General features: G+C 37.5%; 1 protein-coding gene across 1 annotated transcript in view; it reads left to right on the forward strand.

Annotated features, from left to right (window-relative positions):
- Nucleotides 1–11,826, forward strand: part of LOC136864780 (actin-binding protein IPP) — a 208,207-nt gene extending 196,381 nt beyond the window's left edge. Inside the window, exons 8-9 of the mRNA XM_067142160.2 lie at nucleotides 1,772–1,992; nucleotides 10,363–11,826. Of these exons, the coding sequence (XP_066998261.1) occupies nucleotides 1,772–1,992; nucleotides 10,363–10,593 (452 nt within the window). The 3' untranslated portion in view covers nucleotides 10,594–11,826. The remainder of the gene's footprint in view (nucleotides 1–1,771; nucleotides 1,993–10,362) is intronic.
- Nucleotides 11,827–25,933: the final 14,107 nt, after the last annotated feature.

Raw genomic sequence — 25,933 nt, forward strand, 5'->3', positions numbered from 1 at the left:
TTTTCCTTCCTCTGAGGAAAGTATCGTGTTTCTAACAGTAGTATAGTGGCTCTGGCATTTATTATATAGATCAGTCATTGGCTTTTGTATTATTATATCAGGACAAAGTGTTTTCCATAAGGAATAAAAGCTTTTCAGCAAGACAGGACACAGTTCTTTTTGTTTGCAACACTGTTTGTGGTAGTGGTATACTTTCATTTTGTGGTGAGTTGCCTGCCTGGAAGAAATAATGCATTTTGGATTGCATAATTTCTTATGAAACTCACCACACTTTTTTGTTTCTTCAAATGAGCATGTCTTGGCTGACAGGGTATGATGTACATTTCCATGCAGCTTAGTCCGTACATTTTCCTCTGATAATATTTTTCTAGGTCTCTTATAGCTTTTTTTTTTATACCATTTTGTGTGTGTTTTTTTTTTTTTTTTAATCGATAGTGCCAATTTCTATGACAACATTTTCACTCACTTTCTTGAGTAATTGTTAGAACAGGCTGAAGAAAATTTTCATCCTACAAGAAATTGTTACATGAAATAAAATTCATATTTAGAGCCTGTATTGACAAAGAATTCTTGAGAGGAAAAAAAATATTGAGGGGAGTCCACCTCTTCAGTGACTGGTATTGGAAAGGTGGACTCCCCTTAATATTTTATTTATTCAAGAGTACAAGACATTATACGAGAAGAAATTTTTGGCTGTTTACACGAGAAAATAATACACTAATACTGGCCTTTGGAATTGAACCTCAGATGGTTGAAGCGCTGACCCCAATGTGGCAGGTTCGATCCAGGCTCAGTCCAGTGGTATATAAAGGTGCTGAAATACGTCAGCCTCATGTCGGTAGATTTACTGGCATGTAAAAGATCTCCTGCAGGACCGAATTCCGGCACCTCGGCGTCTCCAAATACTGTAAAAAATAAGTAGTTAGCGGGTCGTAAAGCCAATAACATTATTATTATTAATTGAACCTCAGACTATCCATATACATGAATGGTCGTAAAAATAAGCATAAGTAGGTATTAAATGTGTGTACTTACTACTAACGTGTCAAGTAATAGAATATCAGAAAGCACATCAGATATTACTTTCACAGCGTTTCCTTTATCTCATTCACTATCACTTTCACTCCTGGAAAGTAAACTTCCTGAATATCGTCAAGAATATTAGCGCCACTAGGGAAAGAGTTACAGAGATCTACAACAATCTTTACTCGCTCCATATCTCCGCCAGCTGTAGCGGATAACATCAGTCACGTTTGAAATAAACCGGAGATTCCCTTTCCTCACAGCGCTTTGACTGGGCTCCCTGCAGGCAGTCCTCTTTAGATAAAATTACCAGTTATAAAATATGCAGTCCAGTTAATGAAGACAATAATAATAATAATTGTATCCATACATTATCTTGACGCACAAGCTGGTTATTTCATATTTTGGTAGAAGAAGACAACGCAGGAACATAATTGAAGAAACCATACCGTATGTCGCCAATGTTAAATTCCCGTTACGACTTAAAGTATGGTTTTGTTAGACTGTGTAACCTGTTTCCAAGGTTCATATGAAGACATCTCTGTACAGTGATATCACTGTCACTGCTGTCATCACCTAGTTCAAGGTCTGGCTAACAGATGGCATTCAAATCTAAAAATCTTGCCTTTTTCCTTCATAGTGTAAAATTTTGTCATGCGACTTAAGGTATGGTTTCCTGGAGAGCGTCCCACATTGTTTGAAATCATTCTAGATATAAATGTTTAAATATTTGATTACCTTATTTTAGGATTAATCTACATTGTTGGAGGCTGCATTCATAGTAGTCGACATTTACAAGACTTACTAAGCTATAATCCAGTCACGAGAGAATGGACACCTCTTCCCTCCATGCTGGTGCCTCGTAGTCAGATGGGTGTTGCTGTACTTGATGGTTATTTGTATGTTGTGGGAGGAACAAATCGTAATCATGAGGTTTTGGCATCCGTGGAGAGATATTCTTTTGAAGAGGTAACATAGTATTCTAGTGTATATTTTTCACTCTTGACTGCCTTTTTGTCAGCTGAATGAGTTTAAACAACTGAAACCTCCTGAGTTATACCACAAAAACATTGATGATACTTGACTGAAGGACTGTTTGGAGCAACAATGCCAACTTCAACAAGTTTCAAAATGTAGGAAATTTGATACGTCTATTAGAGACAAGTTTTTAAGAAAAAGTGCCTAGCAATTTTTTTTTTTTTTTTTTTAAGAGATTTTGCAAAACATCTGACAACAAATTTAGTAAGTGCTGTTTGGTTATGTCTGTTCCTTTTATAATTTCTAGATTACATTACTGTTTAAAATGTTCACTAAAAGTAATTGTTATTAGTATAAAGAACCCTAATGGTTGCATTTCCTAGAAGTGATAGTTCGTGTACCCCTGTGTTGCCAGTCTTTCGAGAAACTCTTTGCTAGCAAGTATGAGTTTTACAAATTGTTTGCTCACCAATTTTTTATATATATTATATGTACTAGAACAAACAGAAGCAACAATTAAATGTATGAATACTTTAAGACAATGTGGAGGAAAATATTAAGTAAGAATAGGAGTGTATGGCCTACTAATTGGTATTAAAATGCTAAAAGTAAGTCATTATGTAGGAATTAATTATACTCGTGTTTTAAATAACTTTTCAACCACTTTACAGTGGGTGAGTTCAAATAGGCCTAGTTCACAAAATTTCTCTTTAAACACTATAATTGTACAATATTTTTTGTCCTGTGATATTAAGGATAGCTTTTCAAATGCTAGCAATTTCATATAGGCTACAGTTATTCTCTTTTCTTTCTTCAAGAAATGCTAATGCCATACTTTGGAACATTAATCAGAAACCCTTTTTTATACTCGGTATTTGTTCCTAATTTTTCTTGAATCAGTGTACATCTACTGTTACATACAACTGGCCTAAACACACGCTATTTTAAACCCAACTTTTGTTAAACTTATGAATTAATTTTAGGAATGATCCATTTCTATGGCATTATTTTACAAAATGCAGTAATAAAATTATATTGAAACTACTATGAATCCACATCATAGACCTATGTAACACACAACTTTTGATACATTCAATTTTATTTTTTATATGAGCCTAACAAAAGCCTAGCGATATACAACCCCGCAAATAAACTTAAAATAATTCTAACAATGGTAGGCCTAATATTTGATGATATAGTGTAACTTCATTACAGTTTAGACACACCAGATTAATTGAAATGCATTAAAAGTAATATTAGGCTAACCTATCTGTCACTCACATGCTCCAACCAATCAGTCATATCCAAAAGATGCAAAACAGTCTCTCTCGTCAACCGAAATCTGACAAGAAACTCATCATCAAATTTCTGAAACAGATCTGGACAAGGTCTCATGTTCTGTATCTTCCTTGTTCCTAAAAACAAATCACAAAGGATTTCATCATCACGATCCGACTGTATTATTATTCCCACCATGTTCAATCTGGGAATAATGCGCTATCCCTCAGTTTTATGTCCATATAACTCAGAATACAATTTTCCTGCCATCGTAAACCAGTTTCTAACAGTAACCTTGGAATAAGAGTTACCCCAGTTTTATTCCTTGTTCACACAACTGGCCCTAATCACCAGAGGAACACTTAATAGTTGACTACATCTCTGCACACACTCCTGAGGCCCAGAACATTTCTCTTTTTCTCATATCTCATAAAATTGTGTAATTCCCTAACAGTCTCTTCGTGGGAGACAGTGAATTGAGAAGCATAGCACATCAAGGTACACAAATTTCAAAAAAAATTGAAACACAATGCCCAATTTTTATTTATTTTATTTTTCAAATACCTTTCCTCGGGATATTCCATTCTTAAACAGTGTACTTTTACAAGGACATCAGGCCTCTGGAGGCTATGAAGTCCATGTGCCACACGTGACATGTGTCATCTTGGGATGTAATATCCCAAGACCTCCCATGGACTTCCACATGTAAGGTGCAGCATCAGTGTAGGCCACAAGAACATGATTGTAAAGAATGTGTGATGGCCACATTTTAAAATTCAGCAACTGTTGAGTGATTCACCTTATTGTTAGGTAAAACATCCATAGGTAGTAGATATGACTTGTCTATCTCTTTCCATGCATTCTTCATCATCTTCGTTTTGAATTCTGGTCATGGGATGATTTTGTACTTTTAAATTGTCATTACATTTCATCTCATTTTGTACCATTAGTAGCCGATGACCTAGATGTTAGGCCCTTTTAAACAACAAGCATCATCATCATCATCATCATCATCATCATCATCATCATCATCATGTCTCTCTTCTTCCTCTCCTAACAAGGGACCATCAATCAGTGTTAAGAAAACTTGAAACTGATTTATACACTGTCCGAAAGAGCACACTGAAATATGTAAAACCCTCAAATATTATATCCTATATACGAGTTACAGGGTGGTAAAGATGTGCGGGTGGGGGTTGTCAGTGTCCAGTCGGAGTGAAGTTATTTTGAACTACTGGCGCGATGTAAGGAGAAGCGGGCAAGAGAGAGAACCGTGTGAAAGTTGTACGCCTCTTAAAGTACAAACTCATTTCTTTTAAACCGTGATGCAGTAATCACAAAACTTGGAATTAATTTATGCATGTTTTAAAGACACAATTAAATACATGGTAACTAGAAAAGAGATGGTAGGTGTCACGAGACGGATGCGCAGTAGGCTGGCGTGGTCGTGACATCATTGGACTCTCCCATTACACTACGCATTGTTTTGTGCGTATATGTCAGTCTGTATACTCTTTGGTGTGTTTTCATTCTAAGCAGTGTACTTCGGTGCATTGATGTTCGTCTGGGATCTATCCGTTGTTCCTTTAATTATTTAATTACTTTCGAAGTTTGCGAATGTTTTAAAAGTCATGAACTTGTGCGTATCGTTCATGGGTGAAGTGAATTTCAGTGTGTATGTCATGTTTGTGCTGTTAAAATGCCGTGCTGTACAGTTGCAGGCTGTATAAACCATCTTAACAACGCAAAGAAACAGTAAGTTGTCCTTTGATAGTTACCGAAAGACCCAACTCTGTGCAAACAGCAGGTAGGTTTTTTTTTTTTTTTTTTTTAAATAAAAATGATTCAAACTCTACAATCGCACATATCTGCTCCGGATATTTTCTGCCCCCTGATTTTGCAAACATTTTACAATATGAACTGTTAGGCACTTGCTAAAAAAAAGGAACAGTTTCTTCCAAAAACAGTCCCACACTTTCTACATCAACAGAAAAGTTACAGAAAAATACACGTGCATAGGCACTTATTTTAAATTCTTTCAAGTTACTGGGAGCTGTAAATACTAAAATTTCTGGTATATTGGAGCACTTAAAACGATATTTAAACATATTAGCAAAAGGTTTCACTATTCTGGCTTTCGAAGTAGGTCTGCAATATTTATGAAAGCACACAAACAAAATAATAAAACAAATAGTTTTATGCAATATCTTAGTGGTTTTCATGTTAAAATATTATATTAGGACGTAAATGTATTTGTGATAAGGGAGATAAATGGGGTGCTCGGCACGCTGATTTGCACTAAGTTACAGCGCCTGGCACACTAAATCCGCTGATGTCACGTGCTCCTGGTTGGCTGTGCGTGACACATACCATCTCTCTCTTCCAGTTACTTTGATTAAATACTAACCTGTGGTTGTGTTGTAATCACATGAGGGATAAAAATATTCAAGGTAAACATTTAAAAACTCTGTGTATAAGTATGTACTGATTACAATTACATACTCACCAATAATCTGGCAGTCGCGTTTAATCCCCTTCAAGATATTCAGTCTCCTGTGAATGATAATGGAAATTAAGAAAAAAAATGTTCAAAACATGATAGCTTCTTGCAGCAGCTACACGTGAGTAAAGACACCTGATCATAATTATTATTGTCCTCCATAAGGAATTTGCAAGTACCAGTTCCTTTTCTAATGCATTAGTCTGTGCTATTTTCAAAAGTTTCATTCGTGCTAATTAGGCCTGCTAATTTCCACCCATGCCTATGTAACAAACGATGCGCGGTGAGTATTCTTGATTGTAGATCAATGACATGTGTTTGATAATATTGTTACGCTGTTGCAAGTTCACATCGATATTGTTTAACACAACGAAATCACAGATATGTCGTTCCATTGTTTTGAACATTCAGAAAAAATCCCTGTCTAACGGTTGTAATTCAGAAGTCGTTTATGCTGGAATGATATGCACTTTTAACTTTTCAGGTTCATAGTTATTTAGTGAAAGTACTTCATGTATTAAATTATTATCTTTGTGAGGCCCCCAGGAATCCAACAGTAAATAGTTCGATGGGCCAGTGTGAGGTAAAAATGTCAACTCCAGAAATATATGGAAAAGGTCTATTGTAATTTTTCCTGATTTCGACCACTGCACAATTAAATTAGGGGTTTTAAACATACCCTGCTGGATAGCTTGACTTGGTGGCTTTGATTCCTGCAGTACAATAAACAGATAGGGAAGGAGACGTCCCATGCATGATACAATTGGCATAATTGTAAATGAATGTGTCTGTGTGCTTTGTGATTGTGTAACACCACACACTACCTTCTTACCACGGCGGTCAAGTCTTCTCCCGGAATGCGATTCTTTATTGATGTCAGACTGATCTGCATTATACACATTGTCAGCACCATACTGCTCTATAAGCAACATTGTCTCTTCCCTCTAGGAATTCAGTATGTTGTTAGTAGTGTCATCATTTTTTATTTAATTTTTTTATTTTTGTGTGTGTGACAAACTGCATAATTTTTTATGATCCTATGTGAAAATTCTGCTTGAAATTCCATACCCATGTTGCACTTTCTGACAGGGGTAAATCAAGTGGTTTGGCTTCTTCATGGGCCCATTTGTGTAAGGTCATATCGTGCACTATCATGTTGTTTGCACGAGCTTCCATAAATTTCGTAAACACCAACTCGTACAACTGCTCATATTCATCTCTGACTGTTAAACTAGAAGATGACTTGCCAATAGAATCCGCTTTACTGGGCAAGTTGGCCATGCAGTTAGGAGCGCGCAGCTGTGAGCTTGCATCTGGGAGATAGTGGGTTCGAATCCCACTAGTGGCAGCCCTAAGATGGTTTTCCGTGGTTTCCCATTTTCACACCAGGCAATTGCTGGGGCTGTACCTTAATTAAGGCCATGGCCGCTTCCTTCCAACTCCTAGCCCTTTCCTATCCTATTGTCACCATAAGACCTATCTGTGTCGGTGCGACATAAAGCCACTAGCAAAAAAAAAAAAATCTGCTTTTGCAATATCTCCCTTAAAACGGTACAACTGTGTCTTGTTCTTCAATCAAGGATATCTGTTTTTCATAGAGTTCCATGATAAGCGAGGAAAAGTTTGCTTTGGCTTCCGCGTCATTGCACACAACCATGTGTTTATAATCTTTCTTTTTTCTTCCAATGACCATTTTACTGTGTGTTTTTCCGGGCTCTGTGGATCTTCTGATATTCATTCCTGTTTTGATGATGAAGGTGAAGTAGATTCTTCTGATGGAGATTCATATTCGAGGGCACAAACATTGTTTCAGATACTGGTTCGTATTCATTAATATCTAAAGTCTGTGTATATATTATTTCTGCATCAGACTCTAATATGTCTACTAAATACTGAAACATTGTCTCATCTTCTTTGGTTAAAACCATTGAAATTGATCTTGGTACTTACAGGCTGTTTAAAACCAACACCCACACAGAAGTTGTATTCACTTGCAAGTATAGCCCCACCTGATATTAGACGTGAGGTGGCCGCTAATATCGAGAGACAAAAGGTTTGCAGCATCTCAGCCCACCCCCTTCATGAACATCAGCCACCTTCAGCTCGACTGAAATCCAGGAAGAGTTTTCTACAGTCTTCTGCTCCACTTGATTCTGACCCAAAAAAGGCCAGGGTTAAGCTATGGAAACAAAGGTACCCAGATCATCCGGAACGTGTTGAAATTGAAGAGAAGCTGCCACCTGGTCACGAAGAGGGATGGTGTATATGGAAGTCATTAAACAGACTGCGGACCGGCGTTGCAAGATCTAAGGACAATCTTGTGAAATGGGGCATCGTGCATGGTGGGGACTCATTATGCGAATGTGGAGAGGAACAGACTTCTACGCACCTCTTGCGCTGTCGTCTATGCCCAGATTCATGTACAGGGTTGGAATTGGCACTGGCCGGAAACAATGCCATCAATGTAGCCAAATACTGGTCACAACTTGTGTAAATAATGTATATATAGTGTAGATATTTTCATGTAATACTTCCTTTCTCCTTTTTTTATTTTTTTACAATTAATTTGTTCATATGTCTTTCATTTTGTGTAATTAACATACTTCATATTTTTATTATTTAATTTTTTTGAATTGTATTTGAATTGATTTCTTATATATTGGTACCTCTGACACGAATAAATAATAAAATGGTTAAAACACAGAGCTGGAAATTCTTTTCTTTAACGTGATTATGTAATGCATTCACCACGCTAAGAGGGTTCATTTTTGTAGGTAGAAGCTTACTTCGGAAAGACCTATACACAACTCACGATGCCTCACTGCACTCACAGTGCTCTCTCCCTCCGTCTCCTCCCCCATCCCCCCCCCCCCCCCTCCCTTACATCGCGCCTGCAGTTCAAAATAATTTCACTCCAACTGAACACTGACAACCCCCACCCGCACATCTTTACCGCCCTGTAACTCGTATATACATGCACGACAGGATATAATATTCGAGGGTTTCACATATTTCAGTATGTTCTTTCGAATAGTGTATAAATCGGTTTCAAGTTTTCTTAACATTGACTGATGGCCCCTTGTAAGATTCCAGACACGAAGTTAACTACAGATCTTTGATCAACGTCCGTTGTTTCGTCTAGGGAGACTCAAATATATTTTTCCATTGGCCTTTTCCCTTAGTTTACCTAATGCCTCCTTATAAAGCTCAGATATGTAATTCTTTCTAATTGTTTATTCATCTGGGACTGGTTGTTTTGCATACTCCTCCAGAAACTGAACCAAATTCTTAATGTTCAGCTTAGCCAATGGTATGTTTCCCAAGACAAACACTTTACTCATGTGTTCATTGAATTTACTTTGTGTTGGTCCAGGTTTAACTAAAGCTGTGATTACAAGAGTCTGGGCTTTTGTTTCAAGTTTACCATGTTTAATTAATTGTATTTTGTTGTTTCAACATGTTGTTGACCTCCATACTTTTTAGCGCTGTTACTGCTGTGCTACAATATGTATAAAACAAGATACAGTATTTCTGTCCGTTGAAAAGTCTTCAAACTCTCAAACATATGTTCTTAATATATCACTAACAGTTCTCTTCTCCTTAGGCAATTTAAATTAAGTAGCAACAACACAGTCCTTTAGTGTATGAACCACAACCTGTTTTAAAGCAACCAAAGCAGGACAGATAAGAACTAATTGTGCACGAAAGGACATTGTATTTAACTATATACAAAGTGGAAAAAAGACAGCCCTGTCGTAAGTGAAATTCCAGGAATCAGTATCATAATTGGATTGCAGGTAGACAAAGCCATGGCTAGATGTAGAGCTGTTGCTGCTAATTTTAAATAATAATAATCAGCACAGCCCAACTTCTTGAATATGGCATGAGTTATGCACAGGTTTCCAGCACTTAAGTTGTCATAAATGCATACCATATTTTCCAGTATTGTACTACAGAAACTGATGTCCACACTCAAGATGCAGAATACCTCCAAAATATGCCCTAATGGGAGGAAATTACAACATATGCACTATTAAGATAAAACTACTCCAAATGTGCAATTGCCCTGAAGATGGTTTTCCGTGGTTTCCCATTTTCACACCAGGCAAATGCTGGGGCTGTACTTTAATTAAGGCCATGGCCGCTTCCTTCCCACTCCCAGCCCTTCCCTGTCCCATCGTCTCCATAAGACCTATCTGTGTCGGTGCAACGTAAAGCAACTAGCAAGTGTGCAATTGCATATGCAAGATGCATAATTATCCAAACTCTGTTAATTACTATCCTTATATACAGACTCTATACATTGGCTCCAGTAGATGGTGATTTCTCTGTGTGTGATACATTTCTCTTTACTTACCTTCATTTCTCTTTAACCATTTTGCAGAGACCATAACTGACAGCATACATCAAACAAGTGTTTATTGAAATATGCCATTGGTGTTGAACATTATTTACAACTATGTATTGTGACTTAAATTCTTGGTGTTTTCTAAGTATGTCCTTAACTTTTTCTTCTTATTGTACATATGGTATATTCTTGTTTCCAGTTTGAATACAACATTCTCCTCATCAATATGTTTCAGAATAAGTGGAGTAAAGTTCCACCTATGTCTATTGGCCGAGCAAGCCCTGCTGTAGCTGCTGCTGATGGTCTGTTGTATGTGATTGGTGGTGATCAGACTCATGAGGTGAATTTCTATCGAGCACAGATAACTATCAGTATTGTAGAATGTTACAATCCCTTGACTGAAGAATGGACTGACTGCCCATCACTTCCAGAGAGTCGAAGTGAAGCTGGAGCAGTTGTTGTATGATGCCAGGTTGAAAGAAAGAACATGGTCCTCTGTAGACTCCTATTTATTTATTTATTTATTTATTTATTTATTTATATATTTATTTATTTATTTATTTGCAATATTGATTACAGTTTTGTGGTGTTGTATGATGCCAGTAACTATAGTCCAGAAATAATAGTGGGGCAGTTTTCTGCTTGTAGCAATATTGCAAACCAGTAGCGGCGATTGGGAATTAAAACTGCGGGGGCAAAAAAATATACTGCCCCCATTATTGCGTAGCTAAGCCCAGCCAGTGAGCCAGAGATCCCAAGGTGGACCGTTCATTCATTGGCTATTGTTTTCTAGAGGCATTTAAGGGAAAAGAAGGGTTGATGACCAAACAAGGATAAAAATTTTTTAAAACAACACACTGACATTTATTAACACAAGCAGATCACAAATGAAAATATTCTTACTGATATTATTTTCTTTTACATTGAACTTCCATAATATCCATTTCTTCCTCAGTCTGAGACACACGTATTTCTTAACTGTTCTGTAACGAAAATCAAAGAAAAATTAGGCCTACCGCCTTTTAAAATCAAAATATTCGGCTGAAAGAATTCAAAAACTTAACAAAGGGGTTCACAAAATAACTAGATAACTGTCTTGCTAATGTTTTTACAATAAAGTAGTTAAAGGCTTCATGACTTTAAAGTAGCCTCAACATGTGTTTTAAGCTGAATTCTACTAAGTTTTATCATTTAAAGTATTTAACATTGATCAATTACACCAGTATAAGCTTTAATAGAAAATAATTAATTTCAAAAACTTCAAAATTAATTTATTATTATTATCAATCTCTCTCCTTATTTAATTAACACGTTCTTCACCATCACACGATTGTGTTTCTAATTAATTTCGCACTGCATCATTCACATAGTGATTGTCATTTACATTCCAAAATAATTATTCTCCAATTAATTATTGTGACTCATTATCACCAGAATTCAAAGTAATTTTGCAGCTAGTGAACATCTACTTCTGATCTTTGCATGGCATTTACGTTGCAAATTAATTTTAAAATATTTCAAAATTCAAATATAAATGTGTTAGAAAAACTTTGTTATCCACGTGTGGGCTAGTTAAATAATAGTTTACTTTACAAATTGATTTCCTTTGTGAAAATAACGAGATGATCTTTCCTTTTAAATCACGTTCATCAACAAAATAAATCCTTTCCTAGTCTACCTCGACTGAAACTTATCAAATTTTCCCTTACGGGCACGAAAATTACTTCTTAAGGTAGCACACAACGATGAATGTAATCTGCGTCGCCACAAGTACACGACCAGATCAAGTTAAATAGAACAAACATGATACAAGAAAAATACACATATTTACACACACACACACACACACACACACTCATTCATACTGGGAAACACGTATTTTATATACATTATTTACATCGAATCCTGTTCCCGCAAGTTTACTCTTGATTTTTAAGAATGGTCAGGTCACGTCATATCCAGTAGGAGATAATTTGTGTACAGAAATTATTTTTATCATTAATGGTGACTAGTGATCGAAGTTAGGGATATCACTTGGGTAGGAATATGCTTCTCACAACGATGGAAATTCATCTAACCTTTGAAACTATATTTGAAGATTCCAATAAAATCCGTAATCACTACCATCACATGGGTCACAAGTTGAAACTATCGCGTCCGTGAGGCTCAATCGCATTATTATTATTCCCTATCCGTGAAATACACATGCAACACGTGCTCCATTAATCATAATTTATCTTGCGCTCCCGATAATACAAGAACAAGTCAATCATCATAAATAAATCATCCAATCGCTCAATTACATAATAAATATCCCGCAGGATTGGTCATATTCCAGACACTTCATGAACAGAGCACATTCCATCTCACATATAAGGAATCTACTGTAAAGTTATGGCTCACGAGCGTTTAATTCTCTTCTTACCCTATCTTTAGTCATTTTTATTATCACTCAAGTGATTATTACATCTACCAATCCTCGTGAAATATCATAAAATTAGATGACTCGATCCTAAGAAATACAAGTGATCTTGAAAAGACACTAGGTTCGACCCTATCTCACACGTACACGTAAATTCAAGTCCGTTAAATTTCAACATTACAAAAAGTAATTTATCGCGTGGTCAGTGATTTTTAGATATTTAGCTCATAAGCACGGGAAATCATTCAAAGACATGTCTACTCTTAACAGGTTCAAAATTTCATTCACACACGTGACTCGTCTACCACGACACCTTAAGAAATGGAAAAATGAAATGTTTCTAACCACAACAAAACTAATAGATCTACGATTTAAAGAAGAAAGACCTCTAGTTTTACAAAAGATGAGACAGAAATTAAATTAAATGGTACTCAAGTTTTAGATGAGGTTCTATCCCAGGTAGCGGTCAATCATTCCAGCATTTCCCCGGTCAGTATCCTTCCAATGACCAGAGACGCCTCACATTTTAGAGATCCATGGAGACTTGGTAGTCGAGGTCCCTCGATGAAGTTCAGTTGCAGACGATTGCAGAATTACCCATGTTGATGTGCTGTGGCTTTCAAGAGGACTTCTGTTGAGTTCCGGACGTAAGCTGTAACTGAGATGGCAAGAGTAAATATTGGCACAAACACACGCAGAATTTTGATTAATCTTCTAGGTAGTCACACTTAACTTGGATTTTGAGATGATTTTTACTCCGTAGGAGTTAGCTAATTATTTCACTAAATTGTGGCAGAATGGGCGTCTACTTGCACTGAAAAGTTATTTCTCCACGTGGTCGTAGCGTCGCACAGCAGCGTAGAATAGCAAATACAGAGTTCAGAGAATGCAGAGAGTAGAGAGTGATTTACTCGGAACAAGGCTTTTTATATTCTCGGCTTGGGAGGCGTGTACTCCAACGATAACGATAATTGGTCGTTAGGTCTCCTTTAATTGGCTCAGACTATTGTGGAATCAGGCTGTCTGTCGTTCACGCGTGGCAGGGTAGTGCATGGACTCGTCACGTGATTTGCCTTGGCCTTGTCGAAGCTCGATCAATACATCACCCCTCTGAATGACAAAAATAACTGGTTCTGAGCTCGCCAACTACTTCCCAAATGACAAATTACAGCTCCAGGCAGACAATAAAACTTTTAATATCCACTTGTTCGAAATATACTAGATATCGCCAAATTTGACGGGGACAATACAAACAATAAACAGTACCCGGGTTTGTGAGATGTAGCGGACGGGGGTAAGGCCTTAAATAAATCAAAACTGAAAAAATAAAGCCATAAAATGGTAAGTTTTTTTAATGCTCTCTGAGCGAATTTCAACAGAGAGGTAAAGATTAACAGTTTACCAACTTAAATGCAGTAATAACAGCTTTTGAGATTTTGTTTCAATGCTTTACAATAAAACTTTCACCAAAGGAACAACATTGCACATGTAGTACAATTAAATAGAAGTACTGTGTGATTATGCAATTAAAATCATTTAGTATTTGACTATGCACTAAAAAACTAACAGGCACTAACGAGACTGCCAGACTGTCGAATGCACATGGCAAGGTAGTGAATCATACCTCAGTGTCAATGACCTTAGTAAAAAATATAGCCCTGGTACCCTTCCTCATAGCACAGGCAAAGTCTTCACTATTTGCTGTGGCGCTATACAAATCAGTTAGCCAGGACGAAGGACATTTTTGTGCTTATTTCCGCTAATAATTCTGGTAATGATTAAAGAAAATAAAGAAAAGAATTATCCGATAAGACAACAGGGCTTGTACAAATGGCTTTTTTAATAATTCCTAGTTTCAGCCGACTAAAATGGAAAAAAATGTAATATTTTCTCCAAAAAGTTAATGATGCTGATGATGATGCTTGTTGTTTAAAGGGGCGTAACATCTAATGTCATCAGCCCTCTCCAAAAAGTGGAAGGTGTGACTGCCCCCCTCCCCCCCCCCTCGCCACCCCTAATCGCCGGTACTGTTGCAAACACACTATTTATTTGTGTATTATCCTCATAGCATTATTGTAAAAAATCTGAAAGTGAAAATTCTCAGAAAAATATTGTCATTATTGTAAAAAATCTATAAGTGAGAATTGTTAAACTTTGAAAAATATTATTGCTATACCCTGTAATTAGAAAAACCTCATAGACACTTGTCTACCTGAGAACCATGTGACTAGTGTAGAGAAAGAGCATTTTTTTACTTATACAAAAAAAAAAAATGTGTTACAAACTGTGTACTCCTTAACTTAAGATTTTTAATGAGGTTAAAACTTATTATAGATTTCCCAGCATATTATTGATGGAAACAATACATCCATTGTAATCATGAGACATTTTAATATTAACTAACTTTCTACAGTTCTTTCCTCTAATTACCTTTGCAGATCATTACAAATTGCTGGTCTTTTTGTTTGTTCACAATATTATTTTCTGTAGCCTCATAAAGGATGTTAAAGAATGCTTGTCATGTTTCATTATTTTATCTTGTATTGAAAAATAATATATTTTCTTCATGTGTCTCAACATGTTCATGGCAGATTAAACATAAAAGCATAGAAATCATAATGGCATGGTAATTAATCAAATTTAATAGCAGAAAATGAATTTGTTCACCTGTTGGAGATAGAACTGAAGGATACGAAAGGTGATTGGTAAATGTGGGGAAGATTTGGAAGCTAATAGGAATGGGAAGCGCTTGCTGGACTTCTGTGCTAGTATGGGTTTAGCAGTTACTAATACATTCTTCAAGCATATGACTATTTATTGCTGCATATGGAAGGATAGGTGCACCAGATCCACAATAGACTACATCTTAACCGACATTGAATTCAGGAAATCTGTTAGGAATGTGTACGTTTTCCATGGAATTTTCGATGATACAGACCATTATCTGATCTGTAGTGAACTAAGTATCTCTAGATCTAGAATAGAGAAAGTGAAATCTGTCTGCACATGAATAAGGTAGAAAATCTCCAGGACAGGAAAATTAGATGGAAGTACATGGATGTGATATGTGATAAGTTCCAAACAATGGACAGTAAGCAGGCTCAGGATATCAGAAGAGAATGGGTGGCATACAGGGATGCTGTAGTAGAAACAGCAAGGGAATGCCTAGGAACAACTGTGTGTGAAGATGGGGAAAAGCAAACATCATGGTGGAATGATGAAGTGAGAGCAGCTTGTAAACATAAAAAGAAGGCGTATCAGAAATGGCTCCGAACAAGGACTGATGCAGACAGGGAATTTGTACGTAGATGAAAGAAACAGAGCAAAATAAACAGTTGTTGAATCCAAATAGACGTCGTGTTAAGATTTTGGTAATAACTTGGAAAGGCTGGGTCAAGTAGCAGGGAAACATTTCTAGACACTAATAAAGAATCTTAGGAAGGGAGGGAAAAAGGAAATGAATGCTGTTTTGGGTAATTTAGGTGAACTCATAATAGATCCGAGGGAATCACTGGGAAGGTGGGAGGAATATTTTGAACATCTTCTCAACATGGAAGGAAATCTTCCTGGTGCCGTCGCGAATAACCAAGCTTGTGGGGAGGAGGACAGTGATGTTGGTGAAATTACGCTCGATGAAGTGGAAAATATGGTAAGTAAACTCCATTGTCATAAAGCAGCAGGAATAGATTAAATTAAACCTGAAATGGTGAAATGTAGTGGGAAGGCAGGGATAAAATGGCTTCATAGAGTAAAAAGATTAGCATGGAGTGTTAGTAAGATATCTTCTGATTGGACAAAATCGGTAATTGCACCTTTATATAAGCAAGAGAACTGGAAGGATTGCAGCATCTATCGAGGTATCACATTGATCAGTCTACCTACCGGGCAAGGTATTCACCGGCATCTTGGAAGGGAAGGTGCAATCAGTGGTTCAGATAAAATTAGACTGAAACCTTTGTGGTTTCAGACTACAGAGATGATGTCAGGATCAGATTTTCAGTATGCGCCACATAATTGAAAAATGCTGTGAGAGGAATAGAGAGTTATGTTTCATAGATCTAGAGAAAGCATAGGACAGAGTACTGAGGGAAAAGATGGTCACTGAACTAGGGGTCTATGGGATTAACGGTAAAGTATTAAAATCAATCAAAGGCATGTATGTTGACAATTGGGCTGCAGTGAGAACTTGATGGTAGAATGAGTTCTTGGTTCAAAATACTTACACGGTTTAGACAAGGCTGGAATCTTTGACCTTTAAGTTTACATGGATCATCTGCTCAAATGTATAAAGTGGCAGGGAGGGATTCAGTTAGGTGGAAATATAGTAAGCAGTGTGGCCTATGCTGACGACTTGGTCTGAATGGCAGATTGTGCCGGAAGCCTGCATTCTAATATCTTGGGACTTGAAAATAGGTGCAATGAGTATGGTATGAAAATTAGCCTTTCCAAGACTAAATTGAAGTCGGTAGGTAAGAATTCCAAGACAATTGAATGTCAGAATGGGGATACAACGTTGGAACAAGTAGATAATTTCAAGTATTTAAGATGTGTGTTCTCCCAGGATGGTAGTATAGAAAGTGAGATTGAATCAAGTTGTTGTAAAGTTAATGCATTGAGCTCACAGTTGCAATCAACAGTATTCTGTAAGAAGGAAGTCAGCTCCCGGACAAAACTATTTTTACATCGGTCTGTTTTCAGACCAGCTTTGCTTTACGGGAGTGAAAGCTGGGTGGACTTGGGATATCTTATTCATAAGTTAGAAGTAATAGACACAAAAGTAGTGAGTATGATTGCTGGTATAAACATGTGAGCGCAATGGCGGGAGGGTACTCGGAATGAAGAGATAAAGGCTGTTAGGAATGAACTATGAACGAAGCTGTACACATAAACTGGCTTCGGTTGGTGGGGTCATATGATGTGAATAGACGACGATAGGTTATCTAGGAGAATAATGGAGGGTAAGAGGAGTAGAGGGAGACGAAGGAGATGATGATGGCTAGACTCAAGTTTCTAACGATTTAAAGATAAAGAGGTATAGAACTAAAAGAGGCCACAGAACTAGTTGAGGAAATTTGCGACGGTTAGTAAATTCACAGGGACTTGGAAACTGAACGCTGAAAGGCATAACAGTGTATAATAAAAGATGTATGTATGTTTTCAGTTTTGTGATTTTAAGCATTGGCAGCGTTCTGATTACATACTTACAAACTAACTGCAGCTGAGCACTAACTGTTTCAGAAATGCATAGCACAAGGCTAGCTATTTGAGATGAATAATGGTACAGAACATGCCACTTACTGGAAACCACTAAGACTTCGCATTTGCTCAGTATTTTCAAAGTTTGGTTCTATTTTGAACAGATCTTGTATAAAGGATAACACATATGTCTTATGATTGATAATAGTTGAAATGATATTAAACATATAGAATTAATAATGGAACACATATGTGTGGATACACTCAGAGACTACACAGGGTTCAATTTCAGCATGAAATATTTGTTAAAATGCTAGTCAGGACAATGTTAATTGTTTACCAAGTAATATGTTATAGTGGAAGCCATTTATTTCTTCAGTTTTGACTCATTTAATTTATAACTGTTGGGTTCATAATAATAATAATAATAATAATAATAATAATAATGTTATTTTCTATGTTCCACTAACTACTTTTACAGTTTTTGGAGACACCGAGGTGCCAGAATTTAGTCTTGCAGGAGTTCTTTTACGTGCCAGTAAATCTACTGACATGAGGCTGACATATTTCAGCACCTTCAAATACCACCAGGCTGAGCCATGATCAAACCTGCTGCGTTGGGGTCAGAAGGCTAGCGCCTCAACCGTCTGAGCCACTCAGCCTGGCCACTGTTGGGTTCTTCAGTCTGTCAAAACTTGTTTATGAATAAACAAATTTTAGAAAATACCTGATAAAGAAAACAGCTAATGTACGTGGGACTTGCCCCTTTTCACTAGACCATCCAAAAAATTGTATGATTTGTGGTAAATAAATAATAATAACAACAGATTATGTCTAAAAAGAATATGTTTTTTCTTTTATCTCATTTTTTTCTGTTGTCTTTTTGTTTATTCATAAATTAGTTTTGACAGACTGAAGATAATAGTCATGCCACTTTGATCAGCCTAAATGATATCCTGATGTATAATATTGCACTATGCTTCTTGATGTATACATAATTGGGATACACAACTAGTATAACAAGCTTGGCAAAACTAGTTTGTTCAATGCTTGTCATGATAGACTTGAACAGATTCTATCATAACTTCATGTATGAGAACTATGAAAATGTATTTTATTTAACCTTTAACCTGTATTAAAGTTTGAAAATTACTGTTTTGGTGATTTTTTTTTTTTTTTTAATATTACTGATACCTGCTTGAATTGCTTTAAAGAAATAGAAACATGAAAGGGATGTGTTTAGAAAGATAGTTGCATCCAGGGATAGTGGGTTCGAACCCCACTGTCTGCAGCCCTGAAGATGGTTTTCCGTGGTTTCCCATTTTCATACCAGGCAAATGCTGGGCCTGTACCTTAATTAAGGCCATGGCCGCTTCCTTCCCACTCTTAGGCCTTTCCTGTCCCATCACCGCCATAAGACCTATCTGTGTCGGTGTGACGTAAAGCAAATTGTAAAAGAAATAAAGATAGCAATGCAGATAAACATGCAGCGGTATAGAGATTGTTTTATTATTGTTATATAAAGAATTTTCAGATAGAAATATGAAATATTTTAATGGAAATGAATTGAAGAATAGGTTTGGGGACAAACTCTGAAAATCTCTTCCACATTAATTAAGGTCAAGTGAATGAATATTAGCTTTCAGGTATGCCTTTGTTTTATTGTAAATTGAGAATTCATTATGAAAGCACTATTAAACACATGCTAAACAGGGTGGTTCAGAAATGTTGATCAGTAATTTAAAATTGGAAAGTACAAATTAAATTAAGCTAAAATGTTCTGGTGAATGAATGAATCAATTTCTTTAACATAGCATAAACTTTCTGTTAAAATTTACTATTGGGTATGGGAGCTCTGGTTTAGCAGACAGTTATGAATGCTTTCATGTCAGTGGTATTGTGAATCATGAAGTAGGCCTAGTACAATTTTAATATTTGGTGTTAGCAGAACAGTATTCCAAATGTTACATTTTTCTGGAAATTATATATGGTGTTTGAAATGCTGCCCTTTTGTTTGTACATAGCTGTGTCAGTCTGTCACTGCCCAAGTTAGCTACATGGTGTGACTCATATAATTTAAACTTGCATTCAGAAGATGGGGGATTCAAACCCCATTGCCAGCAACTTTCAGTATGATTTTTCATTGTTTCCCTTTTCACACTAGGCAGATGCTGGGGCTGTACCTGAGTTAAGCCCATAGCTGCTACCTTCCCAGTCCAAGACCTTTCCTATCCTGGTATCATCAAAATCCTGACTATGTTAGTGCAGTGTTAAACACCATGCAACAACAACCCAAATTAAGTCAACACTAGTACTTAAAGAGAAAAATGTGCATTGTCTCAAAAGAATACAGTAAGACTAGAAAACTGTACAGTGGCTCTCCTTTAGTGTAGTTTCCCTTTGCATATTCCAAATCACTTCAAGCAAGGCCATATGTGTGAAAATGCAAGGCATAATTACGCCAGGTATCTTCTAGGTATAACCATTTCATTGATGGCTGAACCAAGTCATCAGCTCGGTGCTCTCTTCCAACATCACCTATCTGAGGTCAATAGCAGTGTGCATTGTGACCATTGTTTTGTTGTTTTCTCGTTTGATCCCAGTCCCAGTGCACTGAATACATTAATGATTCAGATATACAGTCACTTTTGAGATTGAGGCACCTGCCCTTCGTGCTTCCCTATTTTATCCAAGTCTGATAAATCTTCCCGCTTTTCCCATGATTTACAGATAGCTCTTTTATTTAATTATCCTTCAAACACCAAGTTTGCCAGCCATGTGGTTTAGTGGTAGCTTGCCTGCCTCGTGGCTGGAGGCCCTTGGTTTTGATTCCCTGCCAGTCTAGGGATTTTAATTCTGCACTGAGGGCTGGAGCAGCGATCACTCAGCCTCGTGAAACTAACTGAGGAACTTCCTGAAACAATGGACCTGGTCAAGACTGACAAGCAGTAGCGTGGTTGGGGGGTTGCAGTCGTGTTGACCACATGACACTCCAGTATCTGCCGACCATCATGCTGGGCAGCAATTTTCAGGACAGGCCAAGGCACTAGTTTTTTAAAACTCCAAATTATTTAACTTTCCCAGCTTACGTTTTTGAACTTGTGCTGTGAGGAGCGGCAGATTGTGTACTCTCTGCAGTCATGGTTTGAACAAGTTATATTTACTCTTCCAGTGAGCAGTTATAATCCAAAGATAATTCCGTGTAAGATTCTGTAATAATAATAATGATAATAATAATAATAATAATAATAATAACAACAACAACATACATCATCATTATAGACCATTATGCCTTTCAGCATTCACTCTGCAAGCCTCTGTGAATTTACTAAATATCGCCACAATCCTCTATTTGCAACTAGTGCTGTGGCCTCATTTAGGTCTATACCTTTTATCTTTAAATCATTAGAAACCGAGTCTAACCATCGTCGTCTTAGTCTCCCTCTTCTTCTCTTACCCTCTATAACTAATAATAATAATAATTTTTGTTATTGTCCATCATTTTAACTTCAGTAATTATTGATGCCTTTATCTTTTGTGGTTATTGTCTGTGAAATGTACCAATTTCATAACACTTCACCGTCACATACAGTTATAATTTTTTTAGCACATAAAGAGTGGTGTACTTGGTACATGATATTTGGAGTATATCCCAGTCATCCATTTAGATATACTTGTAACACTGAACACTTTACCGTCTCCCTCATCTTCAGAGTCTAAAAATCTTGTGTGTTTCAAATCAACTGTCATCTGTTAATTACATCAAACCATTTATGTTGATTACATTGCTTTGATTAGAATCCGACTCATTGGCTGAATGATCAACGTTGAGGCCTTCAATTCAGAGAGTCCCGTATTCGATTCCCATGTGGTTAAGGGATTTTAATTGCATCTGATTAATTATTCTGACTCTGGGACTGGGTGTTTTTGTTTGTCCCAACACTTTCCTCTTTACATTCAGACAACACACTACACTACCAACCACCAGAGGAACACAGAATAATGATTACATCCCTCCATATAGGGTTGGTGTTAGGAAAGGCATCTGGCTATAAAACAGGGTCAAATCCATGTGTGCGATATGGTTTGCACCTGTGACCCTGAACAAATGTGGGAAAAGAAGAAGGCATCCCTTTGACTAGACTGTATTTCAAATATGTTCAATAATGAGGCTATGCTGGTTAACTATTATCATGCATTATTTCTCAATTTGGAATTTCACTATTGTCACATACTGGTCATATTCATTTTGGCATATTTCTTGCTCAACTTCATTATTTTTGGATCCTCTACTTCAATTTAGATTTATTCTCTTACTTTCTCTTCTCCTTTACCCTTTAGTTGATCTGTTCAAGGCAGGCTTTTAATAATATTTTTGCTCTCCTACATCCTGGCCATAAACAGCTGGAAATGAAATGGTCATTCTCATTGTGTCAGAACCTTGTCCCATTATTTTTAATTTATTTTTCAATACACTAAACTCACAATTTTTGTGTGTGTGGATTATCCTGTTTGTGGGTTACTCGTGCATCCTAAAAATATACTGTCGTAAACATTTTTTTTCCTGCCTTTGAAATACACTTTCTCTAAGTTATGACTGATAAATCATTTGACAAAAGTACTATATGCATTGTTATGGGTCTAGTGTGTCTGTGAAAACTGAACATTTCAGTTGTTAATCAGCCTGTATAGTCTTGAGTTTTATCTCACCATGTAGGAAAACGTAAAAATATAAACTTTTAACAGTAATGCAAAAATTGGACAAAATGTAGAAAAATGTGAGGAGGGAGAATCAGGTGCAAAGTTAGCAGCAGATTGTGGAATGAGAGAACAAACTGTCCACAGTGTTAAGAAAAGTAAAGCTGGGGAATTTTGTGCAGAGCTACGAAAGTGGTGAACCTTCATAACTTAGAAGTTTTGAAAAGGTCTACATATAAAGAGTTACATGTTGCATTTCTACAGTGGTTCAACAACAACAACAACAACAAATGGAGAGGAAGATGTTATCAATACCTGTACAGTGTATACAGAGAAAGCCAATTTACTTCACAAATTTTCATTGAAATAAATTATCGTTTTATTTTTCATGAATATTCTCTGCTTTATTAGCCCAAGTAACTAGGAGTTTACTGTATTCAATAACATAAGCTTGCATGTAAACTTTTATCAGCTAATATGTATGAGAAGTTGCTGGAGTAAAAGAAATAAACAATGATCATAGCAGCAGAGGGAAAGGGTGAGCTAAGTTTTGGTGGCAGAGAAGTGCATGTGAGAGGGTAACATACACGTTAATTAAGTCATTGTTTTCAGCTCTGGTCTGCTAGTATTTTGTTTGTCCTTGCTTTAATTAAATTCCTCATACTTCATAATCCTTTCCTCCTAACTTTATTTGAAAGAACCTAAAGAATACTATTTCAAATTTTGAATCAAGTTCCATAACTGATGCTCCAACTTGTCAGTTGAAAAATTAGTCTGAAAATAGTCTTTGATTGCTGGCAACTTGATTCCTCAATTTTTACAAAGATAAATTACCACAAGCTAGTGTTACGTTTTGTTTATATGTTCGAGTGATTTCCTCCATGGCATACCGTATTTACGCAAATAATCCCCCCCGCCGAATAATTCCTGCACCCTAATTTTAGGGAGGACCTTTTCGAAGAAAATGAAATGAACTAAAATTCCTTCCATCGAAAGAGTAACGTAGGCATGAACAAACATTTCATACACTGAAGAAAATGGAAATTGCAACACCCAGAAGAAGTGCTGCTACATTGCTGCAATTGAACATGCAGGACGAGTGTTCGGTTGTGATTCGATGATTACACTTTCAGGTCCCTCTGACCGCAAGTTTGGACAACAATCAATACAGGATGTGCCCACCACGAGCTGCAATACATTGATGAATTCGTCGAGGCATGGAGTCAATAAGGCCCTGGATCGCTTCCTGAGGAATTGTGGCCCATGCTTGCTGCACTGCACGGGTCAGTTGTTCCAGAGTTGTGGGTGGCTGAGGACGGTTGGCCAGTTGTCGACCCATCATGTCCCACACATGCTCAATAGGACTGAGGTCCGGGGATCTGGCGGGCCATTCTAAGGTTGTGATGTCGTGGAGAGCTTCTCTGGAGATGCGTGCAGTGTGAACCCGGGCATTGTCCTGCTGAAACATCCCATTAGCGATGTTCGCCGTCATAGGGACAACCACTGGATTGAGTACCCTATCAACGTACCGTCGAGCAGTCATAGTGCCCTCAACAAGCACTAATTGTGATTTCACATTAAACCCCATAGCTCCCCAGACCATAATGCTTGGTGTTGGCCCTGTGTGTCTCTCGACAATAAGATCTGGACGGCCCCTCTCCCCGATATGTCGGCGCACACGATTCTGGCGATCACTGCGGGCAAGACAGAAGCGCGATTCATCACAAAAGACGACCCTATGCCATTCTTCGATCCACATTGATCTTTCTCGACACCAGGCCAGCCTTACACGTCGCTGTTGTGGGGTCAATGGAACAGCTTCTGCAGGGACACGGGCTCGTAAGCCAGCTGCACGCAGACGATTACCAACAGTTTGTTGTGTAACGTGGGTGCCACAGCTGCTCGAATTTGCGCTGCTGTTGCATGGAGTTCCATCCAGGCCATCCGAATGATGCGGCGATCCTCTCTCACAGTTGTCTGTCGCGCTGGGCCTGTGCCAGGTCTACGAGTGTGGGTACCTTCATTTGACCACTACTGCCATACACGTTGTACCGTATATGCCTGTCGGCCAACGCGTGCAGCGACAGTCCTTAGCGATAATCCAGCCTCACACAGCCCAATTATCCGAGCCCTCTCAAACGGTGACAGTTGTTGATAGCGTGCTCTTCTCTGTCGTCGAGGCATGTTTGACGGGGAACACTTCACTGCACAGACTGCAAGTCAACTACGCTGCACCAGAGTCCGTATACTGGAGTTGATTCCTCCGCGACCAATCACGTGGGGAGACCTGTAGCGACAATCCAATGGGTCTGAAACTTTGATCGTTTACCTACCTACATGGCATCGTTCCATATCTTGAAAATCAACACAAACGACCAATGCCTTCATGGTGTTGAAAATTCCATTTTCTTAAGTGTATCACTCGTAGAGTTCCATGTGGTATTTATGCAAATAAGAACATGACGGATATAGCTACTTTGAACATATTTGAGATTATTAAAATGCATTATCACTGCTATAAAATATATTTGCCATGAAAATGAGCAATTAGGCCTTCTTACGTGACAGGTATTTCATTGATGTGAACTTGCAATAGGCTCGATTTGCTGTAGAGCGGAAGATTCTTTGTCTCTTGCATTACTAGAATCCTCTCCTAATTTACATACAAATTCGTCACACTCCACGTCTAAAACACTTCTCACACGGGGTCTCTTTTTACTCGGATAGTAACACGACCCGTGGTGGATAATTCTTTTCGTGCAATGTAAACACTTGAAACAGAAACACCCTCGAACTCGTTTGTTAGTTTTGCAATACAGTAAAACCTCGTTAATTTAAAGTCGTAGGGATGCAAAAATGTGACTTCGAATTACATTATTTCGAATTAACCGCCAACTTGTAATTCAGAAATGCCAACCCTTGCCGCGACACAAAATATTCTAAGACCCATTACTGCAAGCAATTAACATTGATTCACAGTTTAAAAGTTTCAGATGCCATGGATAAGGCTATTTCTGGAATGTATCCAACAAGGTGCATTTACAATATTCAAATAATGCAATTGGATAACTCTCTAGCAAACATAACGCCATGCAACGGAAGAAAAAAATGATTCAAAGACGAGAAATCAATGCTGTCTCCCCTGTGCAAGTGCTTTATTCATTGGATTACTGTACTGTATGCATTTTAGATACCTTGTACTTGCACGGAAAGTACTCAGTGCCCTTAAAACATCGTGGTATATCCAACATTCCTATGACGAGGGAAGGAGGTAGGAAGTCTCTCACTTTGCAACACGGGACTGTGACTATCCATATACAATTTCCCGCCATGGCATTTCTATCGTAATTCAGAAATGCCAAACCTTGCCACATTACAAAGTATTCTTAGACCCATTAATGCATGCATTCACCTTGATAAACAGTTTAAACCTTTCAAATGCCATGTATCCAACAAGGTGAAGTTACATCATTCAAATAAAACACTTGGA

Source organism: Anabrus simplex, chromosome 2, assembly GCF_040414725.1.
Source record: "Anabrus simplex isolate iqAnaSimp1 chromosome 2, ASM4041472v1, whole genome shotgun sequence".
Lineage (NCBI taxonomy): Eukaryota > Metazoa > Arthropoda > Insecta > Orthoptera > Tettigoniidae > Anabrus > Anabrus simplex.